We start from the raw sequence: 24,296 nt of genomic DNA, 5'->3' as shown, positions 1-24,296 counted from the left end.
TGTTTTGATAGATTTTTTTCTCGACTTTTATATTTTTAAAAACAAACAAAAAATAACAGATTAAATAAAATTTACAGTAGACATATGCAATCATTGTGCACTTTAACTACTTCTTCTGATACGTTCTGCACAGCTGTCAACGAAAAACGCAAACACAGTGGGGCGTCGGGGTGGAGCGGGGGGTGGGGTGGGGGGGCAGTTGTGGGAGAGAGGAGAGGACAGAAGAAGTGAGGTAGAGGGCAGAAGAAGAGGAGAAGGGGATGAAGGGAAGGAATAAAGGATAAAGGAAGGCCTAAACTTTGTCACTCAGGGAAAGAAAGAAAAATCACTGAATATATAGATTTCTTTTATTCCTTACATCACTTATATAAATATATTGAACCCCAAAAAACAAAAAAGGAAAAAAAAAAAAAAACTTCTCTGAAAAAAAACAGCGCAATACAGAAACCCACAACAGCAGTAAGGCAAACAGAAAGCAAGAGAGGAGAGCGCAGAGAGAGTACATGAGAGGGACAGGGGAGCAGAGAAAGGTAAGAGGCAGCATGAGAAATGGAAAGAAAAGAGGGAGGAGCGGCGAGGGAAAGCAGAGAAGAGGGCACAACTGTGCGTATGAAAATGTATAAATATGTGAGATTAAGAGACGACTGGGTGACAGAGTTGGGAGAGAAAGCATTGGCAGAAAAAGGAGGAAGGGTTAGAGCAGAGGGGAGGAGGAAGAGGAGGAAAAGGTTTGACTGAGGTCGACTGTCCAGTGTGTTTTTGTTATGTGCTACGTGACCCTGTTGCCTGCGTTTGTGTGTCTGTGTCTCCTGGTATGTTTGTGTATGTGTGTGGCATTGCATGTTTTTGTATAACGGCAGCACACATTCCACGGCAACAGTGAAACACATGCTTGCGTGTCTTGTGTGCTCTTCTGCTATATAAATACAAAACAAAAACAATGAATAAAAACAAACAACAAAATCATATTTGCAACCAAACACCAGCCACCTCATGATTCACACCTTCTTCCCTTTTATACATTTAACTCAAGTTTTTTTTGTTTTGTTTTTAAATTGTACACTAAGAGCAGTCCCCCTCAGTCCTCCTTCCTTTTCCACCACTCCGCCAAGAGTCTCTCTTTCTTTCTGTCTCTTTCACTTTCGTTCTTTCCTCCCACTCTCTTTTCCTTTCACTGAGAACTGGCTCTCTCCAGCACGCGCAGGTCATAGTTCTTTTTGGCGGCCCTCAGTTTGAAGAGGCTGGCCCCGCTGTTGTTAAGTTTGAAGGAAGCACTCTGGGCAGCCATGGTGCTGGGGAACACTGCCACTACTGTGTAGAGGTGAGCTGGGTCGTTGCCATCGCTCTTTGCTCCTCCGGATCCCACAGTGGCCCCGGGCCCAACGTTGGCTCCCGGACCAGAAGGACCTGCACCAGGACAGGGGCCACAGCCACCTGCTCCTCCTCGGCCTCCCTGGGGCTCCTTCAGCCACTGGATCTTGGCACCACACATTGACAGCTGGTTGAAGAGCTTTTCAGCTTCTGGACGTGAAATCCCCTCTGGCAGGTCCGTTACCTCGAGTACTCGACTCACCACTGGACGAAGAAGAAGCAAAGAGAGTCAGAGAGACATGGAGCATGTTAGCAGGTTTGGCTGCTCAAGCTGTATTTTACAGACTTGAAGCATTGGTTCCAAAGACATGCTCATTTATTTCAGTTAAAAACTTTATTGAAATGAGCGGTGCTTGGAGACATTATGGTGTGCAGGGCCCCGAGGCCAGAAGGATACTCCAGAAGAAATCAAATTTGGCATATTTAGAATGGCAGTAGAACTTTGACTGTAGTACTACCAGCACATACAGAGCATATTCACAAGAACTTGATGTTTATTTAATTGTGTCCACACCAGCTGGAGCATATGAGGAAAAAAACAAAAAAGCCATTGTCCCCTTGTACATCAACATGCGTGAGTTCATAACAACACCTGGAGAAAAACTGAATGGCACTTATAGAAGTTATGCTGGTCTGTGATGATGCATCTGTAACTTACCAACATCAGTGGTGCCGAGATCTGTTGATGCAGATTTGAGTGTTTGTTTTTTCCCTCGTGCCCCGTGTTTCATTACTCCTTGGCCCTGAACACAGCAACATAGATACAAGGCTTATTATTACAATGCAGTAACATGAGAAGACACTAGATGGGGGTATAAGCAATCAGTGGAAGCCTTAAACTTTTAAGTCTTTGGTAACTGGGGACACCAACAGAAAACATTGCACACTAGTGGGCACAGGAGAGGCGATGAAGCCTGCAGCAGAGAGACAGAAGGATGGACAACTCAGTGTATTATGGCTTCCATTTGAAATGTTTGCAATGTTATTGTCTCTTGGTTACACAAAATGCTGCAGTGAAGGATTGTGAACAATTTCCACATTACCTATATTTTATGAGTGTGACATAATAATGTTGTGAGTTGTCAGCAAGGAATTTAAACTTTGTCGTTTTCACCTATTTTACCACCTTTTGCACCCTTTAAGAACAAATTACAGAAAGGTTTATCATTTATCATCTTGCGTTCTTACATCAAAATAAATGCCCCAGCCTTTTTCAGGGGTACAACTTGAAGGAATGATCCAAAAGTAAGGTGTAGCAGCACTGAACGGCAGAGCATTTAGAGTTTCCACTTCTGAAACACTTCTCAGAAAACACAGTTCTGTGCCTGGTGGTGAATTTTATCCAGTTTTTAGAGTGTGGAATTCACGATGGCTGTGTTCAAAGCCTGAAATAAACTGAATAACAGGAGCAATATATACTTGAAACCTCTTAATCAATTCTGATTGCATGCTAGTTTTTTATTTAAGTCCACTTTCTGGAAGGTTCATATAAAAAAATATATCTTTAACAGTCAATATCATAACCTTTACATTGTGATTCATTACAAAGGCCTGGCATTACTGACCTGATGGGAGCTGTAGGAGGACTGGCCGTGTATGAGGGAAGGTGGACAAAGGCTGTACTGGAGAGGCTGCCCCAACAGAGAGTAGCGTCCATCACCTAAACAATTTAAATCATAAGTTGAAATCAAAATGATCAACCCTGAAAATACTTCAATTCAGAGTTTTATTGCCGCAGAAGAGCTCAGATGAATCTTATCACCACACTTTTTTTCTTTAGCTAACAGGTTTCATTGTCTCTTTTTCAAGAGAGACCTGACCCAAACGGCAGCATAAAAACAGCATTATAACAATGAATACACTAGCACAGAGCAGGGAAAAGAAGATGAATGATGGATTTGATGAACTTAGAGAATTCAAAGAAAAACCTTGAAATAATCACTAGAAATGGGTAAAATGACTTAATGCAGTTCACTACTATTTAGTATTTTTTCATTTTGATGTTTTGAAGACAGTATGTTAAAGACGTGTCGTAGTGATATTACAGGAATCACAACCTGATGCAAGATGCAGTAATCATGCATTCCAAATAGTGGCTCTATTTGTCAGTCAAGATATTGTGGCTCTGAGTGTAAATATAGGTCAGAGGACAGGGATGAGGTAAAGCCATGTGTGGGTGCTGCAGGTTTGACCGTGTGGCATGGTGCCAGTCATGTGAACCAGCTGTAGTAAGATAATATGACTGTCTATTGGCTCAGGGCCAAAAGCCACCTGACAAGGTTTAGAAAGTCGCTGTGGAAATGGGTGAAGGAACATGAGTCTGAGCAGGTGTTTAAACACAGCTGGAACAGAACAGCAACTAATGATTCATTTAACAGCAAGGGTCAGGGATAAACTGCAACGAATGCGCAACAAACAAAACCTTAACAAATGTCACGTATATAGTATTCAAGTGTGACAGCACAGATGCATCTATTTGTGGTGGTTTACATAGGTGTGATATCTGGCTGCACAGTACCATATCCATTGTCACTGCTTACACTTAAGCATTTACATGCATTTCCCTTAGTAACATTTCTTGTTTATCTGTACCTTGGGCTGGGCCTCCTGGCCGGGGAAACTGGGAAATGAGGGGTAGTGGTCCAAGGCCTGGACAGACGCTGCTGACGCTGCCGGAGGGAGACGGGGTGGGAGACTGAGTGGGGGAGGCCAGGGGACTCGTCAGCTGGGTAGTGGCCTGGAGACAAAGAAAAAAAAAGCAAAATAAAAATACTGAGACATGTGAACCCAATGTTCCCAATCTAGCGATAACCTTTTCAGCTCACAGCAGACTGTGAGCTGACTATTTTTATCCAACAACAACGCACTGAACTAATGTAGGGGTGTGCGATATATCGTTTACGTTAATATCAAAATTGTTGTTTTAACGATGAGGCAGCTGGCATTATCGAGTATTTCTATCTATCTAGTATTCTATTCTATCGCAATTACCAATGTAATATAGAAGGACCCGTATTGACTACATTGTGCGCATGCGTATTCAGTGCACATGCGTATTCAGGCTCCAGAGCGCTCCAGAGTAGAGGCGGAAGTTAACAAGCTGCTGCTGTACCATGAATGAAGAAAGACAGCCAGACCAACTTGCTAAAATGCTACCAGCTTCGCAGTCCGCTTCTTTAGATCTTGTAGACGTGGGTCATCCTCACTCACATGGAGAAGGTTTGGCTTCATTCGGGCGGACGCCGCCCAAACTGCAGAATTTGTGGGAAAGCGGCTGCAGTGAAAGACGGCGCCACAACAAACTTATTTCACCATCTCCAGACTAACCACCAGACTCAGTACGAAGACTACGAAAAGCTTTGGGAGTCCGGTAAATCCACGGTAGTGGTGACAGCAAAAAAACAACCACAGAAGCAAACGTTGGCAGATTTATTTGGCAAAAAAGTGTTTAAACAGTTATTTATTGTTTTGAATAAATTTAACATGACCTGCTCTTCTTCAAGCGTTGTTGTTGCTGTATTGTTGTGTGTTGTCTCTTAAGTACCATTAGTAAGCAACAGTTAATATTCTATTCACCAGAGCAAGCAGGTGCAAAATAAGACTTAACACTTTTTGTAATTACTAAAATATCGTCAAATTTTCTTATTGGGAAAATGGCAAAAAATATCTTGATATCAATTTTTGTCAATATCAAACACCTCAATCTAAAGCACCTTTTAGAGTTAAGCAGTATTACAGTTAACCACTAGGGGGTTGACAGGCTAATAATGACCGCACAAATGAATACATGTGGATGAATGTGGGTTGCAGCATGGATTCATCAGGTTTTACCTGATGAAGTTTTTTTTTCAATTTAACCTAATGACTGAGGAGATGTTAATGTGTGTATGCGTGTGTACCTGTGGAGTGTTGTCAGGTTTGTAGAGCTCTCCTGGCTTGCTGGGTCTCTGCTCTATGCTGTAGTACTTGCATGGGTTCCACTGGACCAAAGGAGGATTCTGGGAAGGCTGTGGTCCATTGGGGACACTGAGCTGCATGACCATCACCCCAGGCCCAGGAGGGGGTACTCCTGGGAAGCGTACAGAGAGACAGGCACATGTGTGTTTAAACAGGTCCTCTATGCTATTATAGGTGCCTATAGACTTTAAACAATACTGACAGCCCCCTAGAGATGTGTGAACGCTTCTGTTTAACAAAGTTAAACCCTGATCCTTTTTCTATTGATTTTTCTTTTCTAAGACAAAATTACATAAAGTATTCTCAGTTCTGATCCTATAAAGTACTGCAGGAGTGTAAAGTGTAAAGGTGAAAAATGTATATTTAATTCATCACATTTCATCATTTCACTAGATGATCACACCAATACTTAATAATATACACCCACTTAGGCCTACTGTTGAATTAAGTCTCAGGTCAATTACTCTTTCAACAAATAGACATACACCTCAGTAAATGGCACAAAGACAGCAGAGGCTGAAAGGATAACGTGACCATCATTTTGATCAACATTTACTTAAGGGCAAATGGGAGCACAAGGCCTTTGTGAGGTTTAGGTTTTCCCTGATTTCTTCAAACATGACCTCTTTAAGGATATTGATTTGCATGTTCAATGTGTGAACTCCGTGTGCCTCTGTCTGAACTTTCCCCTGGATCCCCCTCACCTGATTTTGTAAAGGACAGTTACAAGTTTCAACAACTGTTAGTCAATTTAGGATTTCTAGGAATGAAGCACACCATGACTTTACAACGGACGTGCAACCTGGCCAGTCTGATCACCATGTTCAGTAGCAGTACTTGAAAAATAAACTGAGACAACAGTAGAGAAGGTGTTGCAATCGGTCCTTTTTCTCAGTTGTACTTAAGTTGGGCTTAACTTTGTTTTGAGATCCACAGTTTTTAAAGAACATAAGACATGTATTATGGATGTACCTTGTGTGATAAATATGACAGACACTTTTTTTGAGAGAATAATGCCCCAAAATTAAACAGTTAAAATAAAATTAAGTCTTAAAAAAAAGCTACTAATGGTCACTTCACAACCTCTTCACTGCACTCACCTGAATATTGCTGCTGCAACTGCTGAGGATTGCAGGGGGACGGCGACTGTGTGATTTGATACTGCTCATTGCTGGGGGGCTGCAGATAACCTACTGACGGGCTTCAGGACAGACACATACAAAGGGGAGAATATAATTAGAGGGATATCCAAACTTTAATAAACAAAATGTAATATATTTATACCCAGGAGTCAATTGACAATGTTTAGCAGGCATTTGTTGGTATATTACATTTTACAGAGCTCTGCTGAGGTTACAATACAATTATTATTGGTTTCTTTAGGCAACATATTGGTCAGAAGGATGCAGACATGTTCAAAATAAAATAAAAAACATTGGCCACAAGCATCTATACAAAATTGTGCAACTTCAAGCATTTGCAGCTTGCTCATGCAGATGATAATTACATTACAATATGATATATTCATACATACCTTGTGCTATTCTGCTGTGTGGGTGTGATAACACTGTAGTAGACAGGCATGGGACCCTGGACAGACTGGCTGACTGGTACCATCACCTGTTGCTGGTACTGCTGCTGCACCACCTGCTGATTTTCATTTCCCACAGGCACCTGGGTAAAGGGTCAAAAGAGAAGACTTTTTAAGAAAATGTACAAGTAATTGGTGGTTCACCTCACTACTGCAAAATTAAAGAAGTTAGGAGAAATGAAGACAAGACACACAGAGGGATGAACATGAGACCTGCCATGTAGTCATTTTTATATCTGATTTGGTCCAATGCTTGTAGCACCATTTCAATTAATTTTCATCTTGTTCTGTTCATGAGCATTTGGAACAATATCGGAAAAAACTACTGAGTTCTTCTTCTTAATATTATAATATATTACTACTGTGCTATGCACTGATATGTGCAGAAGTGAACGTCAGTACACGTATCTTCAGCACACTGTCCGTCCACTTTGAAAGTCCCTTCCTCTGGTTGATTAATTGGACTTTTGCTTCATTTGTAACTGTTTTCAAGGATTATGCCAGTGTGTTGCAGTGACTTTTTCAATTTAACATGATGGGTTTAAAAAGTAACACATCCTCAGTGATAGCTACAATATAACTGACTCAGGCTGACCTTAATCTATCAACTGCACAAACGTTCTTCTGCACTACAAGCAGCAGAAAAAATATTGCAAAATTGTGCAATGCTACACTATTTGTCTGGTGCGTTTTTGTTGAGCTTGTTTCAAGTTTACCACTCTGGTGTAATGATTTACATGATTACTGATAACATACCCATCATTTATATTCATGATGCTAAAGATTAATGATCAAACCGATACATTTTTTACATCATTTTACTTCTTCTGACTTTTCAACATAAAATGTGTGCACCAGGTGGGGCTCAACTTTTAAGCCCTCCAGACAAGGCTCACTGAAAGTTGTGCATATAGCAATTATTGGAAAGTTAAGGAAAAGTCACGCCAAACATAAGATTTGCTGTGGAAACTGTGAAGACATGTGGCTACACATGACAAAATCAAACATTTGATTTCACATATTTATCATCAAAGCACATATTTTGAAATTAAAGTTGTTTTGAATGCAATGGTAACAAGCATTTTATATTACTCATTGCAGTTTTTAAAAAGGAAAAGCAACAAATCACAATTTTTCTTTTTGCCAGAACATATCAAGAATTATGGAGATCTGAAAATCCTAACCTATTGTTCTGGAGGTGCTCTCATTGAAAAATAAGAAAAACCAACAACCCCTTGTAACTAACGACAACAAAAAAGGCTGTATAGAAAAACTTGTGCTGTGGCCTCACTTTAACTGATTTGAAAAATTTCAATGGATTTGTGCTTAGCTCAGCTAGTACTTTGGGTGCTATAAAGGAATTTATTAAATTCCACTGTGGACATCAATGAGTTAAGTCATATTTATGAAACAATAACAATTTAAGTTTTATTTTTGTATACTTTGCAAGTTACACCTTACAGCCAACTTATAATCATCCATACCTGATATGATGGCATCTGTGGGTACTGGACCATTATGCTTTGCATTTGTCCCCCCATGCCTGCCCTCTGAGAATTGAGCAGACCAGGGTTTTGGGGCTGCTGCACACCCATCATGCTCTGGTAGCTCGGCTGCTGGCTGGGTATCATTGTCTGGAGACCTGATGACAACAGACAACAAATGGAGAAGAAAATTTAGAAGGGGGGGGTAAAGGAGAAATTGAGATGAATTGTTAGAAAATTGACAGCCAAGTGTTTGCCTTTGAGAGAAAAATCAATGTACAGCAGGACATAAGAAGAATTGACTTCTTTACCTATTGTGTAGTAGTTAATACTTGCTAAAGGGCAAAATAAAGGCCAACTAGAATACAGACAAAACTTGAATATCTTTGCACTTTGCTATTTATGTACACCAATCAGCCATAACTTTATGACCACCTGCCTAATATGAGTAGGTCCCCCTTTTGCCGCCATAATAGCCATGCACATTCAAGGTTGTCAGTAGCATAGCCTTTAAGTCCTGTAAGTTGCGAGTTGGGGCCTCCATGGATTGGACTTGTTTTTCCAGCACATCCCAGAGATGCCCGTTTGGATTGAGATCTGCAGAATTTGGAGGCTTAGCCAACACCTCCAACTCGTTATTATGTTCCTCAAACCATTCTTGAACTGTTTTTGCAGTATTGTAGGGCGCATTATCATGCTGAAAGAGGGCACTGCCATCAGAGAATACCGTTTCAATGAAGGAGTGTATTTGGTCAGCAGCAATGTCTAGGTAGGTGGTACGTGTCAAAGTAACATTCACACGAATGGCAGGACCTAAGGTTTCCAAGCTCAACATTGCCCAAAGCATTACACTGCCTCTGCCGGCTTGCCTTCTTCCCATAGTGCATCTTGGTGCCATGTCTTCCCCAGGTCCCCATACGCAACAAACTGTGATGCACCATGTGTTCTGACACCTTTCGATCAGAACCAGCATTAATTTTTTCAGCAATTTGAGCTACAGTGGCTCTTCTATTGGATTGGAAAACAGGGGCCAGACTTCGCTGCGCTCCCTTTTTTCATAAAATGATTTTAACAGCACTTTATTTGCTCAAAATGAATGATGATAAAATACAGAAGTATTTATAGAGAGAACCCAGGTTTCACACCAACTGTGTTTTAACAATTACAGCTCAAACCAGAATGACATTAAGTAGAGCAAACCTCTCTACCACACATTCCTACATGTCTTAAGTTCTCAAGTATAGCTTTATTTGCTGTATTATGTTATTATCTGTTGTGTGAAATGATGATGTCAGCATTATATAATTGTCGTTTGAAATGCTTCATTGCTGTGTCATGTCTGTTATTGTGTAATTTGATTAGTTATATGTTGAATGAAATACTAATAAAATCATTTCTAGATGCTGCTGATGCCATATTCACTGAGAATAAATACAACTCTGTGTGTAATGTGGATTCAACATTTTCTTCCACCAGATCTGCATTATGATCTGAATCGTACATTATTTCCTGAGAAATTGACAGAAATGTTGACATCTTGCAATGTTAGGGAAAGTGATAAAAAAAATATTCCTAGATTAGTCAGATGTGTACCAGAATTTAACGAGTCCTTTCCTGGCCCATGCTCCATTCCTCCACCAAGTTTGGTGCAAATGGGTTTCTTACTTTTTGTATAATTGTGCTGTCAAACAAACAAATCACGTATGAAAACATGCTCCCCTTGGTGGAGGTGATAAAGGGAGTGGAAGAAAGCTAATTATTTCAGCCCAGAAGGACTTAATTCACACTGTACGTGTTTTCTTTATGTATAAATCTTCACCATCACAACATTCTTGATTTCAAACCAGGCAGCAGCCATGGATTGATGCAACTGACTGCAATGTTCATGATCCATGTGGTTTTGGCAGGCCTCTGATCTGAGCCAGAGTCCATTAAGGTTGTCAACAAAGTCTATCTGTCACTTACTGTATAAACACAGAGCCAGCCTTCACAGACTCTAAATGAAAAAGTTGAAGGATACAGCTGTCAAAAAAAAACAAAGAGGTCTATTTTGGTCTGAGCATGTTTGACTTGGCAGAACGATGCAGGACCAAGGTTGTTTAAAATCAACCTTTCACCTGGTAGACTTGAAACTGAGTATGATTTAGCAGTTTTTTGCTGAGGGACAATACATTTTGGATGACACTCTAAACAAGTGAAAAATTAATATTCTATTTTCATGCCATAACTTACCTCTATTCGTATTTATAATGATAACACTGTGTGTGGACACTTAAAAATATTGAGCACCAAGAAGACTGTGTGTATGTGTGTTTGCTGTTAAGAACAACAATTAATGATTTTAACTTTAAAACAAGGTACCGGAAACACTGATTCTGTACATGTACAGCAATAATCCATATCTATCTATTCATCTATATAGACAAGAGGTAGTGTTTATGACAGTACAGCACAGTACACATGTACAACACAGTACAAAGTACTGACCTGACTGCTGTGTGGGCTGAGGCATGGGTTGTGTGCGCTGGGCAGGATAAGACACCTGGTGGGACATGGGCTGGGGCACACGGTACTGCTGGCCTGAGCTGGGATACTGACCAGGCGGGTAGTATGACACCTGTATCTGAAGAGAAGCACACAAAAAACGGTTGTTTTTCACAGACCCCAGATGAAGACCACAGACTTAGTGGGAGCTTGAGTTTATGTTTTTCTGCCAGAGAACCAGGTTCTTGAGACATTTAGGAAAACATTTACACTGCAGCTTTACACTCTTAAAGATTTTTTCATAACTATCCAATATCTAAAATGCAACAAGGAACAAATTGCAAGTTAGTGCTGAGCAAAAAATATTCTTAGACCACACTACCATAGCTTAAACATGAAACCAATGATAACAGATTCTTTTTTTCTTGCCAGCTGGGGGCAGCAGAAACACACTAGAAATACAACATTTACATATTATCACCTTTTGAGTTGAAACTAAATGCTGAACTGTGTTCATCAGCTACTCACTAACTTTGTTTGTCTGCTGTTTGGTGCTGGCCAGGTAGCATACTGTCAGTTTTTAGAGCTTTAGTGTTGAAAACAGCAGTGACAAATAATGACACTCATCAGAAGACAGACGACCAAAACAGCTAGGTTCGTCACTATGGGCAAGCCTTTTCACATAAAAATTGTCACGTGATCCATTGTTAAAATAAATCATCATCATGGCAGTTTTAAAACAATGCCTCCAAGAACTCTGTTCCGTGCTTCCTCAACAATGATGCACACAAACAAGATGTTCAGGAGAAAGTAACAGTTCACAGCAGTTACACAGCTTTAGGTGTGCAGTGTTGTAGCTGGAACAGCTTGTGTCTTACACAGCCAGTCTAAATGTAGCATAAGAATTTCTAAACAAAACATCAAATGGACAAACAGAGAATAAGATAAATGTTAGGAGGATCGATATGTTCTGCCTCCACCTTCATCTGCATACATGACAAGATTCAGCCCATCTAGCGGCTGCAGCGGTGTCAATATTTGCACTCCTGTTACACTGTCGACCACCCACACATCGAACAACACAGTGCATCTTCTTTCCCAGCCACTGCTGTTCATGCAAGTACAGAGATCAAAGGGTGAGGATAATATAGGAAGGTGTGTAGGGTGATAAAAGGAATTAAAGCCACTGTCTATATCGATCAGAAAGAACTAGAAAATAAAAGCTATAAAAAGACAAAACAGAAGATTAAAAAAACAAAAAAAAAAACCAAACAACCAAAAAACAGGTTTTACAGTACAGGAACATGTCAAAACTATTTGTAAGTAGTTAGGTACAGGAACAATAGATTTATCATTAAATTAAGTCCAATCAGCAAATATATGTGGAAAAAACAACATAAAAACACTACAATTATTGAGTACTTTAAAATGTGCACCCTATTCCCCTAAATCCACAATTATCTATTAGAACTACTGTAAAAAAGTCACTCTGGTCCTGGGGGAGTCTTCTTCGCTTGTGATTTATCTGCTCTCATGAAATACTATTGACACCAGATTCCCTTGACATAAACACAACGCTATAGCCACAATTTATAAAAAAAATTAGAGACTTTTCAAAACACTCTACTGAACAGACCATCGTCTTTTACAACTTAGCCCCATAGCTACATTACAGGGCCTAAAAACATCCCATAGGGTGTTTAATGGCCAGCTCAATTTTGTTCTCTCTCCTCAAATGAATTATAATAACTATTTTACAGATTCAAGCAAATGCTTGAGAGAGGGAATGAAGTGTGTGAGTGACAGAGTGAGAGAACTCATTTTTTTCACCGCCTCTGCAATCTGAAGAATGTGATAGGCTTGGTGACTAAAACTGAGCTTGTGAAGGTAACACACAGCGCTCTGAATGAGAGGACCAAACTCCCCACTGGGTGAATTCTGCAACTTCATAGGAATCACACGCTGACATGTCACACCTCAGTGTGCAAGTTTACACACATTATTTTACAGGTCTGTAATTTGATGCAAGTTATAGGTGAACTACAGACAGTTGCACTTTGGTACACGCTAAATTAATTGCGATGCTATTGTAACCTAGTCTTTAAATCAGTGCAGAGCAGACTAAGTGAAAATGCAGTAGTATAAAATTTGTATACAGGCAAGCATGCAGTTCAAAAAATGTAAAAGAAATAAAAGAAATAACTAATGACTGACGATTTTCTTGGGTTTGACAGAGTTCTTTAGTACCAAATTACGTGGTTCTTTGTAGGAAACATATTAAATGACAATGAAATTATTCAGAAATGACATACGCTTGAAATAAAGCATTCGTTTTTTTACCAAGGAGAGAAAGACAAAAGAAAGAGTGGAATAATGAGACACATGGGTCTCTATTTCTGTCATTCATTGACACCTGATACAAGAACACAGGTTGTGATGACATCGTTTTTGCTAATTTTCTAGCCAGAGATGAGTGGCAAATCTACACCACAGCTGGAAACACAAACTATTTATTGACTGAGAACAGCTGGCCTGAGCCATTGTTAATTAAACCAGTTATTATTTCCTGGTACCAGGAAAACTATTACTCACAGGAAAACAGTGTGATGTTGTTTAACTGTCACGGCTGGTGCTTTTTTAAAAATCTTATTTTATAAAAACAGCAGGAGAAAACATAATTCTGCCGTTAAGCTATGATGTTTATCTGAAGGGATAGGGGATGACAGTTATTGTTGCAGTTAAGTTCCTGTAATGTAAAACCACCATAAAGATTTATTCAGTGTTGAATTAAAGAAAGAAATCAAGCTTCATCTCTCTGTATTCTTATTTTAACAAGGTGGATGGATGATCACACTGTGTACCTTTCCCTTTCATTAACAAATCTTTACATTAACACCAATTAATGAGGTGTAAGGAAAGTGATCCTCCACAGTAGCAAAAATCTGAAGGAAGCAGGAACCATCTAATATGAATGAAGATCGTATGAGGTTGTTTGAAATAAACTGAAATTTAGAGAAAAAAATTAACACTTTCATTAACACGAAAGACATTTTCCACAAGTACATTTGTTAAAACTGAACTGTTCCAGTACATGTAGCAGATCCTTATTTAATATTTGAGTAGCAGAGTTCTACATATTGGCTGTGAATACGTTTGAGGCCGTTCACAAGCATTAACGGTCTCATCCTAATTTTCTTTGGCACAAATTTGGATTTTTGATAAAAATCAAGCTATTTTTCATCGGTAAGTCAAATCTCCATCAATAACTTTAACTGCTAACATTTTATGGTGAAAGTGATTGTGTTATCTCTTTCCTAGGATCTCTGGGTGAATGACATGTTATTTTTGCATGGCCTATGTAAAATGTTAGAGGTCTAAATTATTTCCTCTGCTTATGAAACATTTGTATTCTCTTGGAAAGCAGGGAAAATCCTCTGCTTGAGTGGAATATCAAATTAAGACTACCAAATACAGTTTAATTACCCAGCATGATGGCTGTAGAAGTGATATCAAATTTAGTTTATTTTATATGCTCCGTTTCTCCCTGGGTGTAATTCCCTTGGAATTTTGAAAGTCTGACTTGCAGCACATAAGAAGGGTACAATACCAAAGTATTTCTTGCTCACCTGAGGCCAACTACTACTATTAGTTATCATACACTGAAGCCAATAAAATGGAGGGTGTTTGCCCCTCACGAGATTACCAGTGCCAAGCAGAATTGTGTCCCAGAATTATGTTCAAATATTTCACTGTTTCACCGCCTTTTGAGAGATCTATTCTATCTGGTACTCCAAGAACATTCAAACAAAACCTAAAAAAAAAAAATCTGACAAGTGAATTTTAACCCATGTCTGACGCCTGAGAATGTTGTACCTGTTGAGGTGGAGGAGGCTGCATGTAGCCTTGTGGGGGTGGTGGAGCCTGCATGACAGGCTGAGATGGAGGAGGTGGTGGAGGTGGAGGATGGGGGTGTCCAGTGGCAGGCTGGTAGCCAGATGGGGGCGGCATAGGCTGACCCGTGGTAGCCATGATGTAGCCGGTCTGAGGAGGCGGGTGCTGGGACAGCACCGTGGGAGGAGCCTGATACATAGGGGGAGGCTCAGGGTTCTCACTGGAGCCCTGCCGACTCAGCGTCATCTGGCTGAACTGGGGCGCTAGCTCTTCTCCCTGGGAGGAATCGGAATGATGTCATTAGTGGTCATTTCCAGTTGGTACCTGTATATCAATAGCTTGTATGAGTTTTGCAGCTGTAAGGTATAACTGAAGGCTGAGTGATAGAATGATCACTAACACAGATCATTAGCAACAGAGACATGAGCATTAAAGAAACATTTTGGGAAATACAGTAAATAGAGAAGATCTCTTTGTATCCAGTAAAATAAGAATGTGTTTGGCAATCCTGCACAACACCGATACCCAGACGTAATGGTGGCCTGATTGCAAGCTAAACCAAAGGACACAGTTCTGCAGTTCTGTTTGATCGTCACATCTGATGGTAGGTTTGACAGAAAACTAGAATATTTCTCAAAATATTTGAGTGTTCCAGTAAAGTTTGGGTCTATACAAACACTGCTCATGTGGCAGGACATGCTTGTATGGCTGAGTAAGATGAGAATCTGTGATTTAATGTTTCATTGGAGAAGTGACTGCTATAAAATTTAACACACATTGATCATAAAAATGGTTCATTTTGCTCCTAAAATTTATCTAAATTTTTTAATCCATTAAGGGCATGATTCTTCTGTTTTTCTTTTTTACTGTACAGTGCTTGGTGAACTAAACATATTTTTCACATCTGTAATATCGAGCTTTTTTGTCACTTAATTTTTTCCTTTTTAGCAGGTTACATGTGCTTTATGACAAACAGTACTTGCAAACACATACAAACATTAACATCCTAGAATAGCAAAAAGACTTTGTCGCCTCAGTGTCTCTGGCAACTCCAGATAGATATGCAGCCTGAGAGAAAGCACTATTTGACTGGTTCAGAGCAGCAAAGACATGAGTCTTCCATCAATGTGATGAAATGCCTAACAGATGCGAATAAGAGCAGGGTAATAGAGTGCAAGAGTTTTTTGTAGCAGAATACAGCATTAGTTAAGTGTGAAGTGTGAGAGTGACAGTAATGCAGTCTTAAACTGAATTACTATTAAGAGATGAAACTACAAGAGGTGTCAGTACCATTGTGTACTGCTGGGGAGGAGAAACTGGCAGGAGAACCTGGGGGCAGGAAGGGCTGGAGTAGGAGACAGGCTGAGAGGGCTGCAGAGATGCCACCGGCTATACACACCACCAGGAAGAGGGAGGAAATAAAGAGGAAGAGCATAGAAGAGAATGGAGCAAGCCAGTGAGAAGGAGGGTGACAGAGGCAGATGGAAAGAAGGGAATAAAGAGAAATTAAGACATAGGAAAGATATGGGTTTAGAATACAGAGGAAAAGTTGTTAATGAACAGATGGTTTCTCAATATTATACAAAAGCAATTAAGCAATGCATACAAAATATGTGATTACTACAAAGACATGTTGTTCTTGACTGTCAAAAACTTTTATATTGTACCTTCTCCTTATACATGACATTAATTTAATAACTAACCCTATTAGAGAAGGATTGTGGACAAAATACTGCTAAAGCTTTTCTATTGATCCCTACATGGAATTAGATCCTCTATTACTTGATAGTGGTGTCTTCATTTTCGGTGATATGGTTGACATAAATGCAGGTATTGGAGTAACTTGCCTGAGCAATCATATGGTTGCCCATAGGGTGTTGCTGTGGGGTGGGCAGCAGGGCAGTCTGAGGCGGAGCCTGGGGTTGTGGCTGCTGTGGCTGTTGTGATGGGCAGGGAAGCAGGCTACGGCTGGACTGGGAGGCTGCGGGTGGGGGACACACATCAGGACTGACTAGTGGCAGGCCTAATGATGCAAGAAAAGACATGATAGATACAAGAAACAATTTCTGCATTAATTTTGCACTGAGCAAAAATGATGAACCCAAAAAACTTCCCTATTAAAGCAGTTTTAGTTATTAAAACAAGGGGGTTACATTAATGTCTCCATAAATATTCTTGTAATATTATATTTTATAAAATAATACATCTTTAACAAACCACTAGAGGGCAAACTCAAGTTAAAATCCCAGCAAAGGTGAAGCTTGCAGGGAATGTTAAATGAGCTTAATATAAGAATATTTTCAGAGAGTCAGAGAAATGTTCTGAACAGCACGTGTCGTGCTTTGTAACTTCAAAAAATGCTTTTTCCATATCAGTGTTGGAAATGGAGGCTTTATCTTATAATTAGGGTGAAATTCAGCTCAATACACTACTATACACTCCACCCCCCCAATCAATTAACTACCATGACTGTAAGTCATAATATCTACATTATAACATTACCCTTTATATATAAAAAGGGCGCCTGCATGACTCGGGGCAGGACAGTTCTTCATGCAATGCTTGCTTCTGTAGCAATTATTATAATGGACAGCAAAAGCGAATGTTTCAATAAGAGGTTAGCTGATGCTAGCTTTAATGACATACACTACAGAGACATTTCTCCTCAACTTGTCTCTTCAGTCCTGAACTTGTCTCTTCAGTCCTTACCAGAGCGAGAGCCTTTGCAGCTTCCCTGTGAGCCTTTGTTGCTGCCAAGGCTATCCCCCCTGGTAAGGATGGATATGCCAGAGAAGCTGCTGGCCTTAGTGACAGGCGGCCGGAGGGTACGGTTGGAGCTATCCGAGTCGGTGCTGCTCCAGGGCCGTGGCTCTAGGCACTTCATGTCACTGTCTGTGCTGCTTTGACGACTGCTAGATGCCCGGCTGGAGCTCTCACGATTCCCTCTGAGAGAAGACAGAATGGGGAGGAAGAAGAGACAGACAAAGAGATGAAATGATGGGGATAAAATGGCAATAGATTCAGGAAAGGGAAAACAAAGAGATGAAACCATACAGTTAAAGCGAGGAGAGTTAGGAGGTAGCAAGTGATGGACGTGCAAATTACAGAGAGCAAAGTTGAAGAATAAGAAGTCAGAGGAGGAGAGACAAAAACATGTGGAAGAGTAGGATGAAGAATATATTAAAAAAGGGAAGATGAGACAGAATTTGAAGCAGAAAGGAATGTAGGAAGGGGCAGAAACATAAAGACAGAATAGGACAGAGGGGGGAGAGCAGAAGCAGAAGAACAAGGGAAGGTCATAAAGGTAGAAAAGACATAGTTTAACAGGCTTTAGGATGGGGCATTCAACACAGATGCATATTGGATAGTTTAGTGAAACCACGATACAAAATCAGGCAACAAGCCACCAAACAATATTATCTCCAATTTTAAACATACAACCACACGCACATTCACACACACAAACCGATCCACAGAGGAAAACACACATGCAGGGAGAAAAGATGCTCCAGACAATCAACACCAGGGTGTAGGAGGATATTACAGTGACACTAGATGAGACAAACCTCCATGAATTCAACACACAAACCATCTAAGACCAGAGACAACATTCACATAAAAGTCTATCTAGGTTGACTGAATACTTGCATACATATGTGTTACAAATTTGAATACAGATAAACAGTAACACATGCGCTTAAAATACATTGTGTTGAAGACAAAGAATGACATAGAAACAAGACACACATACTCCTGTAAATTAATACCAGACTTACACAAACACTCAGACATTAAGAGAAGATGTACATCAACACCCAGACTCACACACTATCTACAAAATAACCACTTGCTACCACTGGTTCACCACTATGGTTTTTTAAACTATATTGCCGTATACACACTCATTGTGTTGTTGTGATGCTGTCACCCTGGATAAGGGCAGCTGCCGAGAAAACCAATGATCACACTGTAAGCGTAACCACCACTCTGGGGGAAACCCCTCCATCACAAGTGAATGGTTGGGTCTGCCATTGACATGTCAGCATTTATATTATTTTTCCATTTGTACATGTCCGATAGTGCTTCTGCTTGAAATAACAAATTTAAATAAAAGATGAAAATCAAAAAAGAAAAATGTGTCAGCAGCTATAAATACTGTGGTATAGGGATTAAACTTAATATCGATAGAAAGCCTTGCAGGTGAACAGAAACCTGCGACTCTGCATTGAAGACAGCAGAGAGAAGAAAAAAAAAACAGCATGTAAACACGTTTTTTTTTTTTTTTTTCATCCTGTTAGGACTGGAAGAGGGATGCAAACAGAGCATGTCTGTGTAGAGAGAATGAGTAAAATGAATTCAAAACATGCAAGGCTGACTGTGGGAAACTCCATGACGAGAGCAGGGACGTGGTGAGGGTTGTAAAACCCTAGCAATAGTGAGTGGCTGAGGCTGATAAATATTTCAGAGAGACTGTAATTAATGGACATCTATTTTGAGTCCTCTCTCTCTGCACAGCCTATTTAAAGGAAGGGTGGGTGCTCTGCCATTCTCTGTGCAGGCAGGCGCTCACTTGTTCGCTTCGCTCTGCAGACAAGATGAGAGCAAGATGAGCAGTAGAGGAGGAGGTAGAAGAGGAGGGATTCTGCTGTTCATCACATGATATTTCATCTCCTCTCCCTCTCCTCACGACAACACTGCCCATCACATGCACAAACAGAAGACGCAGGGAGGCTAGGCTGTTGTTGTTATGTGGTTCCACCACTCTCAGTCTTTAGCCTAATATACTTGAAGTGAGCGCTGGGCTTGGGCTTAGGTTAAATATAAAAAGGCTAAAACAAGATTCAAAACTTTAAACACTTTAGATTGCATGTGAACCTCTGATGAAATTTCTGCAAGCAGCACAAACAAGAGTGATAATAAAGTGGTGAACAAACAGTCACCAAATAATTGCATGGTTCAAAGGTTGAGGATGGAAAATATCTTTGAAATACACAAGACAAAAAAATAAAGGTGAGCTACATCTAGAGGCTAATCTTAAAGCCTATAAATTACATGATGCACACAAGCAACAATGTTTATAAACAGCAAAGTATAGACTTAATACTATTATAAAAATCAAACCAAAAAAATTATAGTTGTACTCTAGATCAATAAGTTTGATTAAATCTTTAGTTGACTGACACAAAATTAATTGGAAACACTTCTGATAATTATTCAATTAATTTTAAAAGAAAAAATGCTAAAAGTTAATGGGTCCCATCTTCTAAATTTGCTGTTTTATTTTAGTCATGTACAATAGTAAACTGAAAATCTTTGAAAGGGGGCGGTGCAAAATAAATGAAAAACTTGGATTCTTGGGAAATTGTGATGGTTTTCTTAAATATTTTCTCATATTTCACAGTTCAAAAGACTGATCGATGGATTGAGAAAATAATCCGAAGATTAATCAATGATGAAAAGCAGGTTGGGGTTAGTGTTATAATACATAATGAGGCGCTTACTTCACAGTCTCATGTTTCTTATTTTCCTCACTGTCAGTTTAACAGCACTATTTTGTCTATGTACTGCTTACACATTTTTATGTGTTACTATTTAACAGGTGACATGTTTACAAAAACTACAAGACTAGGTCAACCACAAAACAAACATGTTACTGTGGGTGCGATGCAGTTACTTTCTATAAAATGTAGTTGACAGTGGATGGGTAAGTAGGTCAATCAGTCCCCAGTGAAACCACAAAGCAGCCATGCATGGGCCATGGGAAGCCCCACGGTGCAGTGCTGGAATAGCCATCAATCAGCCGACTATGCCAAGCAAAGATATAAAAACCACCACAAAAGTCACCACTATCATCACCAAATCACTTTCAAAAATGGGCATGGCAACACACAAGTCAAAGTCAGCAGCACCCCAATACCTAAAGATCTGCCTCCTCTTTTGAGAGCTAGAGCAGTAGCCCTCAGTGGAAAGTCTGTTGGGGTTAACATTAGGAGAAAATGCTAGGGTTACAGGACTGGATTGAAGAACAGGAGATGGTTTTAAGGAAGGGTGAGATAAGGAGGGGTGGGAGGTAGAGGTAGGCACAGTAGTGTAAAAGTTTTACCCCTGAGAAGAAAAAAGGAAAAAATTGCACACAAGGCAGAAACCGACTGTTGGAAAGCCCACGCTTCCTCTCTCTCTCTCAGCATATTATGTACTAATCTTTCAACCTCAATGGCCAAGGTGCCTTGGGATGGAGGCTGGCTGTATCTGCTGTGTGAGCCGTGTGAGCCAACTTATTTCTAGATAAATGTGTTGCACTACATGCAAATCTTTCTCAAAGACTTCTCCTTTGTTAAATTATTATATATAAAAGTCTGGCATAGGAGAGAAAAAACTGCAAATGTATAGTGAACATTTGCCTGGAAATTAGAAGAATAAAACAACTATTGCTTTTGTATGGTTGTATGTTGCTTTTGTAAATTCGCTTTTAACAGCAAACATTATACAAGGTCAAATTTGCCAACTTTTGTAAACTCTAAAATCAGGTTTGCTACGTTTATGGCTCTATAGCCCCATACATCTCATAACTGAAACCTAACGAGCAAACTGTAGTTTCAAGGGAACAGGTGGAAAGGATGGAGTCTTACATATTGCACACACTAGAGTCTCCAGAAGAATGCATCATCTTACCTGCTGTCGTTGATGTATCCATTTTGAGAGGACTGTAAAAAAAATGACACCTGCACATTATGAAATGCTTAATTCAACCAGGGGCACTTAAGACCAATATTTTCTGCATGTCAACCTTTCAGCAGTTTCCAAGTTTGATGTTGTATGACTTTAGGATGAGGTATGTCACTTAAAGCTAAGATAAAAATCATTCTTCAAACAAACTGCTCCCAACCCACAGACGTGCACCCTGTGATGAGGGGTCACAGGTAAAGGCTTCTTTGTATTAATGGGTCACTAGCAGAAAATGTTGGGAACTAAGTATAAATATCACCACTACACCAGTTATTACTGGCAGATAACAGCATATGAATATGAAATGGAGTTTTGATTTAAAGTTAATTTGTCCATGTCAGTGTTTGTTATCCAGTCCAGGTCCAAAACTTACTTCTCGGGCAAAGATCCGGTCTCGTACCCGCTGATACTCCTCCTCTCGCTCTTCAATAGACTTGCTACGCCGCCCGTCCTGCAGTGGCACACGGATCTAACATTTGGGAAAACAATCATGTCCAAAAATAAATAAATAAACAAATAAAATAAATGAATAAATAAAGTTACAATTTGAATATACAAAATTAACAAATACACATTGCATTGAAAGTTAAATACGTATATAGCCACTATTTGTTAAACCTGACTGCCATGTTGCCTGCCATCAAAACAAAAAACAAGGTACAGAGTTGAGTATTTGGGGGTGGAATCAGTATGGAAAGTTTGAACACCAAAATGGTGATCAAACCGTTACTGTGGTTGAAAATATTGAGTCTCAACGCTTAATTGAAAACCTCAGAAACTACTGTTGCACCTCTGCACCTCACACAAGGTATTAAATTCATTTTGTAACAAATGGAAAATGTTGCAGTTGTGAGTGTTATACTTGATAACAGAGTTTAAATTTGTGTCTTGTGTCTGACAGCACACTGGATACAGTCAGGTTGTGCATCTCAAAAAGTGGTGCTCCAGGCTAAACTGTTTTGTAGCTCACACACAGCGAATCAGGAGCAGTGAAGGAGGAAAACTGTAACCTGTGTGTCATTTTAAGAGACAGTACCAGGAACATGCAAGTTACTATATAGTAACAGAGCAAAGTGGTATCAGGTCATCTCCAATCCTAACTTTAAATTTATCATCAGCAATTTAACACAACCAGAAATATGGCGTATACAGGAAACATGAGTTGTCTAATCAGAATAATATCTTTATCTCTGACAAACACCGGGCTTAAAACAAATAAACACAACCCAAAGATGAGGGCTGAGTGTCCCCTGACACTGATACCACCAAGGTCTTGATGTTCCACACCCACCTGCCAACTGTGTAACCACAATAATGTACAGTAATTACTGCTCAGACTCAGCTTGTTCGTATACATAGCTACATATGGGTTCTCACTATTAGTAATCAGTGAGTGTTTGATTCACATCTTAGCTGCCATCAAAACCAAACCTTGCCTCCCCTTATCTGATCTGGAAAAGGTATTAACAGTTAGTCTACTGTGTCCTACTACAGCTGAAACAAAACTTATGGGATCCAACTCCAACTGATGCAACAAGTTGCAGCAAGAACTTCTCAGGGCTAAGAAAAAGGACCACTTGTCTCAAATTGTTAAACACATATCTGGTAACAATGAAAGAAATGGGTCGTGAATGTGATACAGTTAAAAATATCATGGTATTGAGTGCAGTTTACCTGATTATCATCCTTGTCCATGCTGGCATCATCTCTCTTAAGGATGAATTTCTTCTGGAAGTCCATGTTACGTTCATCCTTGATGTGTTCAGAGAACCTTTGCTCTGGGCTGTAGAACAAATAGAGGACAAGCATGTGTTTTATTACATACTAAAAATAAAACTAGATGAAACATTAACATTTGACTAAATTAGAGGAAAAAAATTACAAGGTTACAAAAAAAAGGGGGGTTTAAAAGCAGTTTCATTGTGAATATGACAATGTTAGTACTTCTGAATCTGAAAGTCAAATCTGCCCAGATTTAGTTTGTGCTGTTTGTTTGAGTTTCATGATTTTCTAATGTATGCCTAAACAAATCCTCACAGACATTAATTTGGAAAACTGCAACTGTTAAGGTGCATCTGGCTACTGTTAACCCGAACAACACCTCAACAAATTGAATTTTCAACTTTTTACTTCTTTGTCAAGAAAGAAAATTTGTTCTGCCTCAAAAAGAATGAACACTGAAAGGTTTATTACAATTAGCGAGGGCTTCCACACTAATTCAGCCAGCCTTTTCTGTTAAGTCCAATGGAACTACTTTTTCACCATAACAATTTACATAGTACAGGATGCAACAGTACAACTGTTGGCATTTTGTGAAGAAACAGGTATATTTTTCCAAAATAACTAAATAACCAGTGATGCTACATGTATTTCCTACACATATTTTACTTAATAGCAGTGACTATTGGGTATAACATAACTTGAAACAACTTTCTGGTCTTTCTGCCTTAAGTACACACACCATGTGAACAGATCCCTATGTTTTTGCCAGTCATTGAGGTGCTCTGTTGAATCAATGTACATGCTGGGCAAAGGCTGGTTTCATTTCTCAGATGTATTGATACTCTGTCAGTTTTAAGCAGTAACAAACTTTCAATTCAGTTACATGTTGCTGTTCTGTTGAATGTTTGGCTCAGGCTGATCGTCCTGTTTGAACAGAGTTTATGGCTGTGGGATTCTTCTGCTACCGTCATGCTGTGTTTCTTGTGTAACCTCATCCATGAGGGTTTGCTATTGTGTGTTCCCTTGAGGTTGTTTACATTATTTACATAACCACCTAAATTTCATTTATA

General features: G+C 39.6%; 1 protein-coding gene across 11 annotated transcripts in view; it reads right to left on the bottom strand.

Moving 5' to 3' along the window:
• Positions 1-24,296, bottom strand: part of LOC139630058 (R3H domain-containing protein 2) — a 55,795-nt gene continuing 31,499 nt past the window's right edge. For 3 of the 11 annotated variants that reach the window (XM_071493122.1, XM_071493121.1, XM_071493124.1), the window contains exons 12-28: positions 23,179-23,287; positions 21,878-21,973; positions 21,451-21,500; positions 20,696-20,749; positions 17,488-17,723; positions 16,626-16,801; positions 16,069-16,167; positions 14,761-15,054; positions 10,891-11,026; positions 8,404-8,561; positions 6,863-7,002; positions 6,429-6,529; positions 5,271-5,440; positions 3,964-4,108; positions 2,937-3,031; positions 2,030-2,114; positions 1-1,575 (exon numbers count right to left, since the gene is read on the bottom strand). In XM_071493122.1, the coding sequence (XP_071349223.1) occupies positions 1,172-1,575; positions 2,030-2,114; positions 2,937-3,031; positions 3,964-4,108; positions 5,271-5,440; positions 6,429-6,529; positions 6,863-7,002; positions 8,404-8,561; positions 10,891-11,026; positions 14,761-15,054; positions 16,069-16,167; positions 16,626-16,801; positions 17,488-17,723; positions 20,696-20,749; positions 21,451-21,500; positions 21,878-21,973; positions 23,179-23,287 (2,548 nt within the window). In that variant the 3' untranslated portion in view covers positions 1-1,171. Of the gene's footprint in view, positions 1,576-2,029; positions 2,115-2,936; positions 3,032-3,963; positions 4,109-5,270; positions 5,441-6,428; positions 6,530-6,862; positions 7,003-8,403; positions 8,562-10,890; positions 11,027-14,760; positions 15,055-16,068; positions 16,168-16,621; positions 16,802-17,487; positions 17,724-20,695; positions 20,750-21,450; positions 21,501-21,877; positions 21,974-23,178; positions 23,288-24,296 lie in introns of all 11 variants that reach the window. The other 8 variants (XM_071493125.1, XM_071493128.1, XM_071493123.1 and 5 more) reach the window with 7 other exon arrangements.

The sequence above is a fragment of the Trachinotus anak genome, unplaced genomic scaffold, assembly GCF_046630095.1.
Source record: "Trachinotus anak isolate AG129_WGS33_773 ecotype Australia unplaced genomic scaffold, CSIRO_AGI_Tana_v1 ptg000013l, whole genome shotgun sequence".
NCBI classification, from domain to species: Eukaryota; Metazoa; Chordata; class Actinopteri; order Carangiformes; family Carangidae; genus Trachinotus; species Trachinotus anak.
This window is presented reverse-complemented; position numbering and strand designations above follow the sequence as displayed.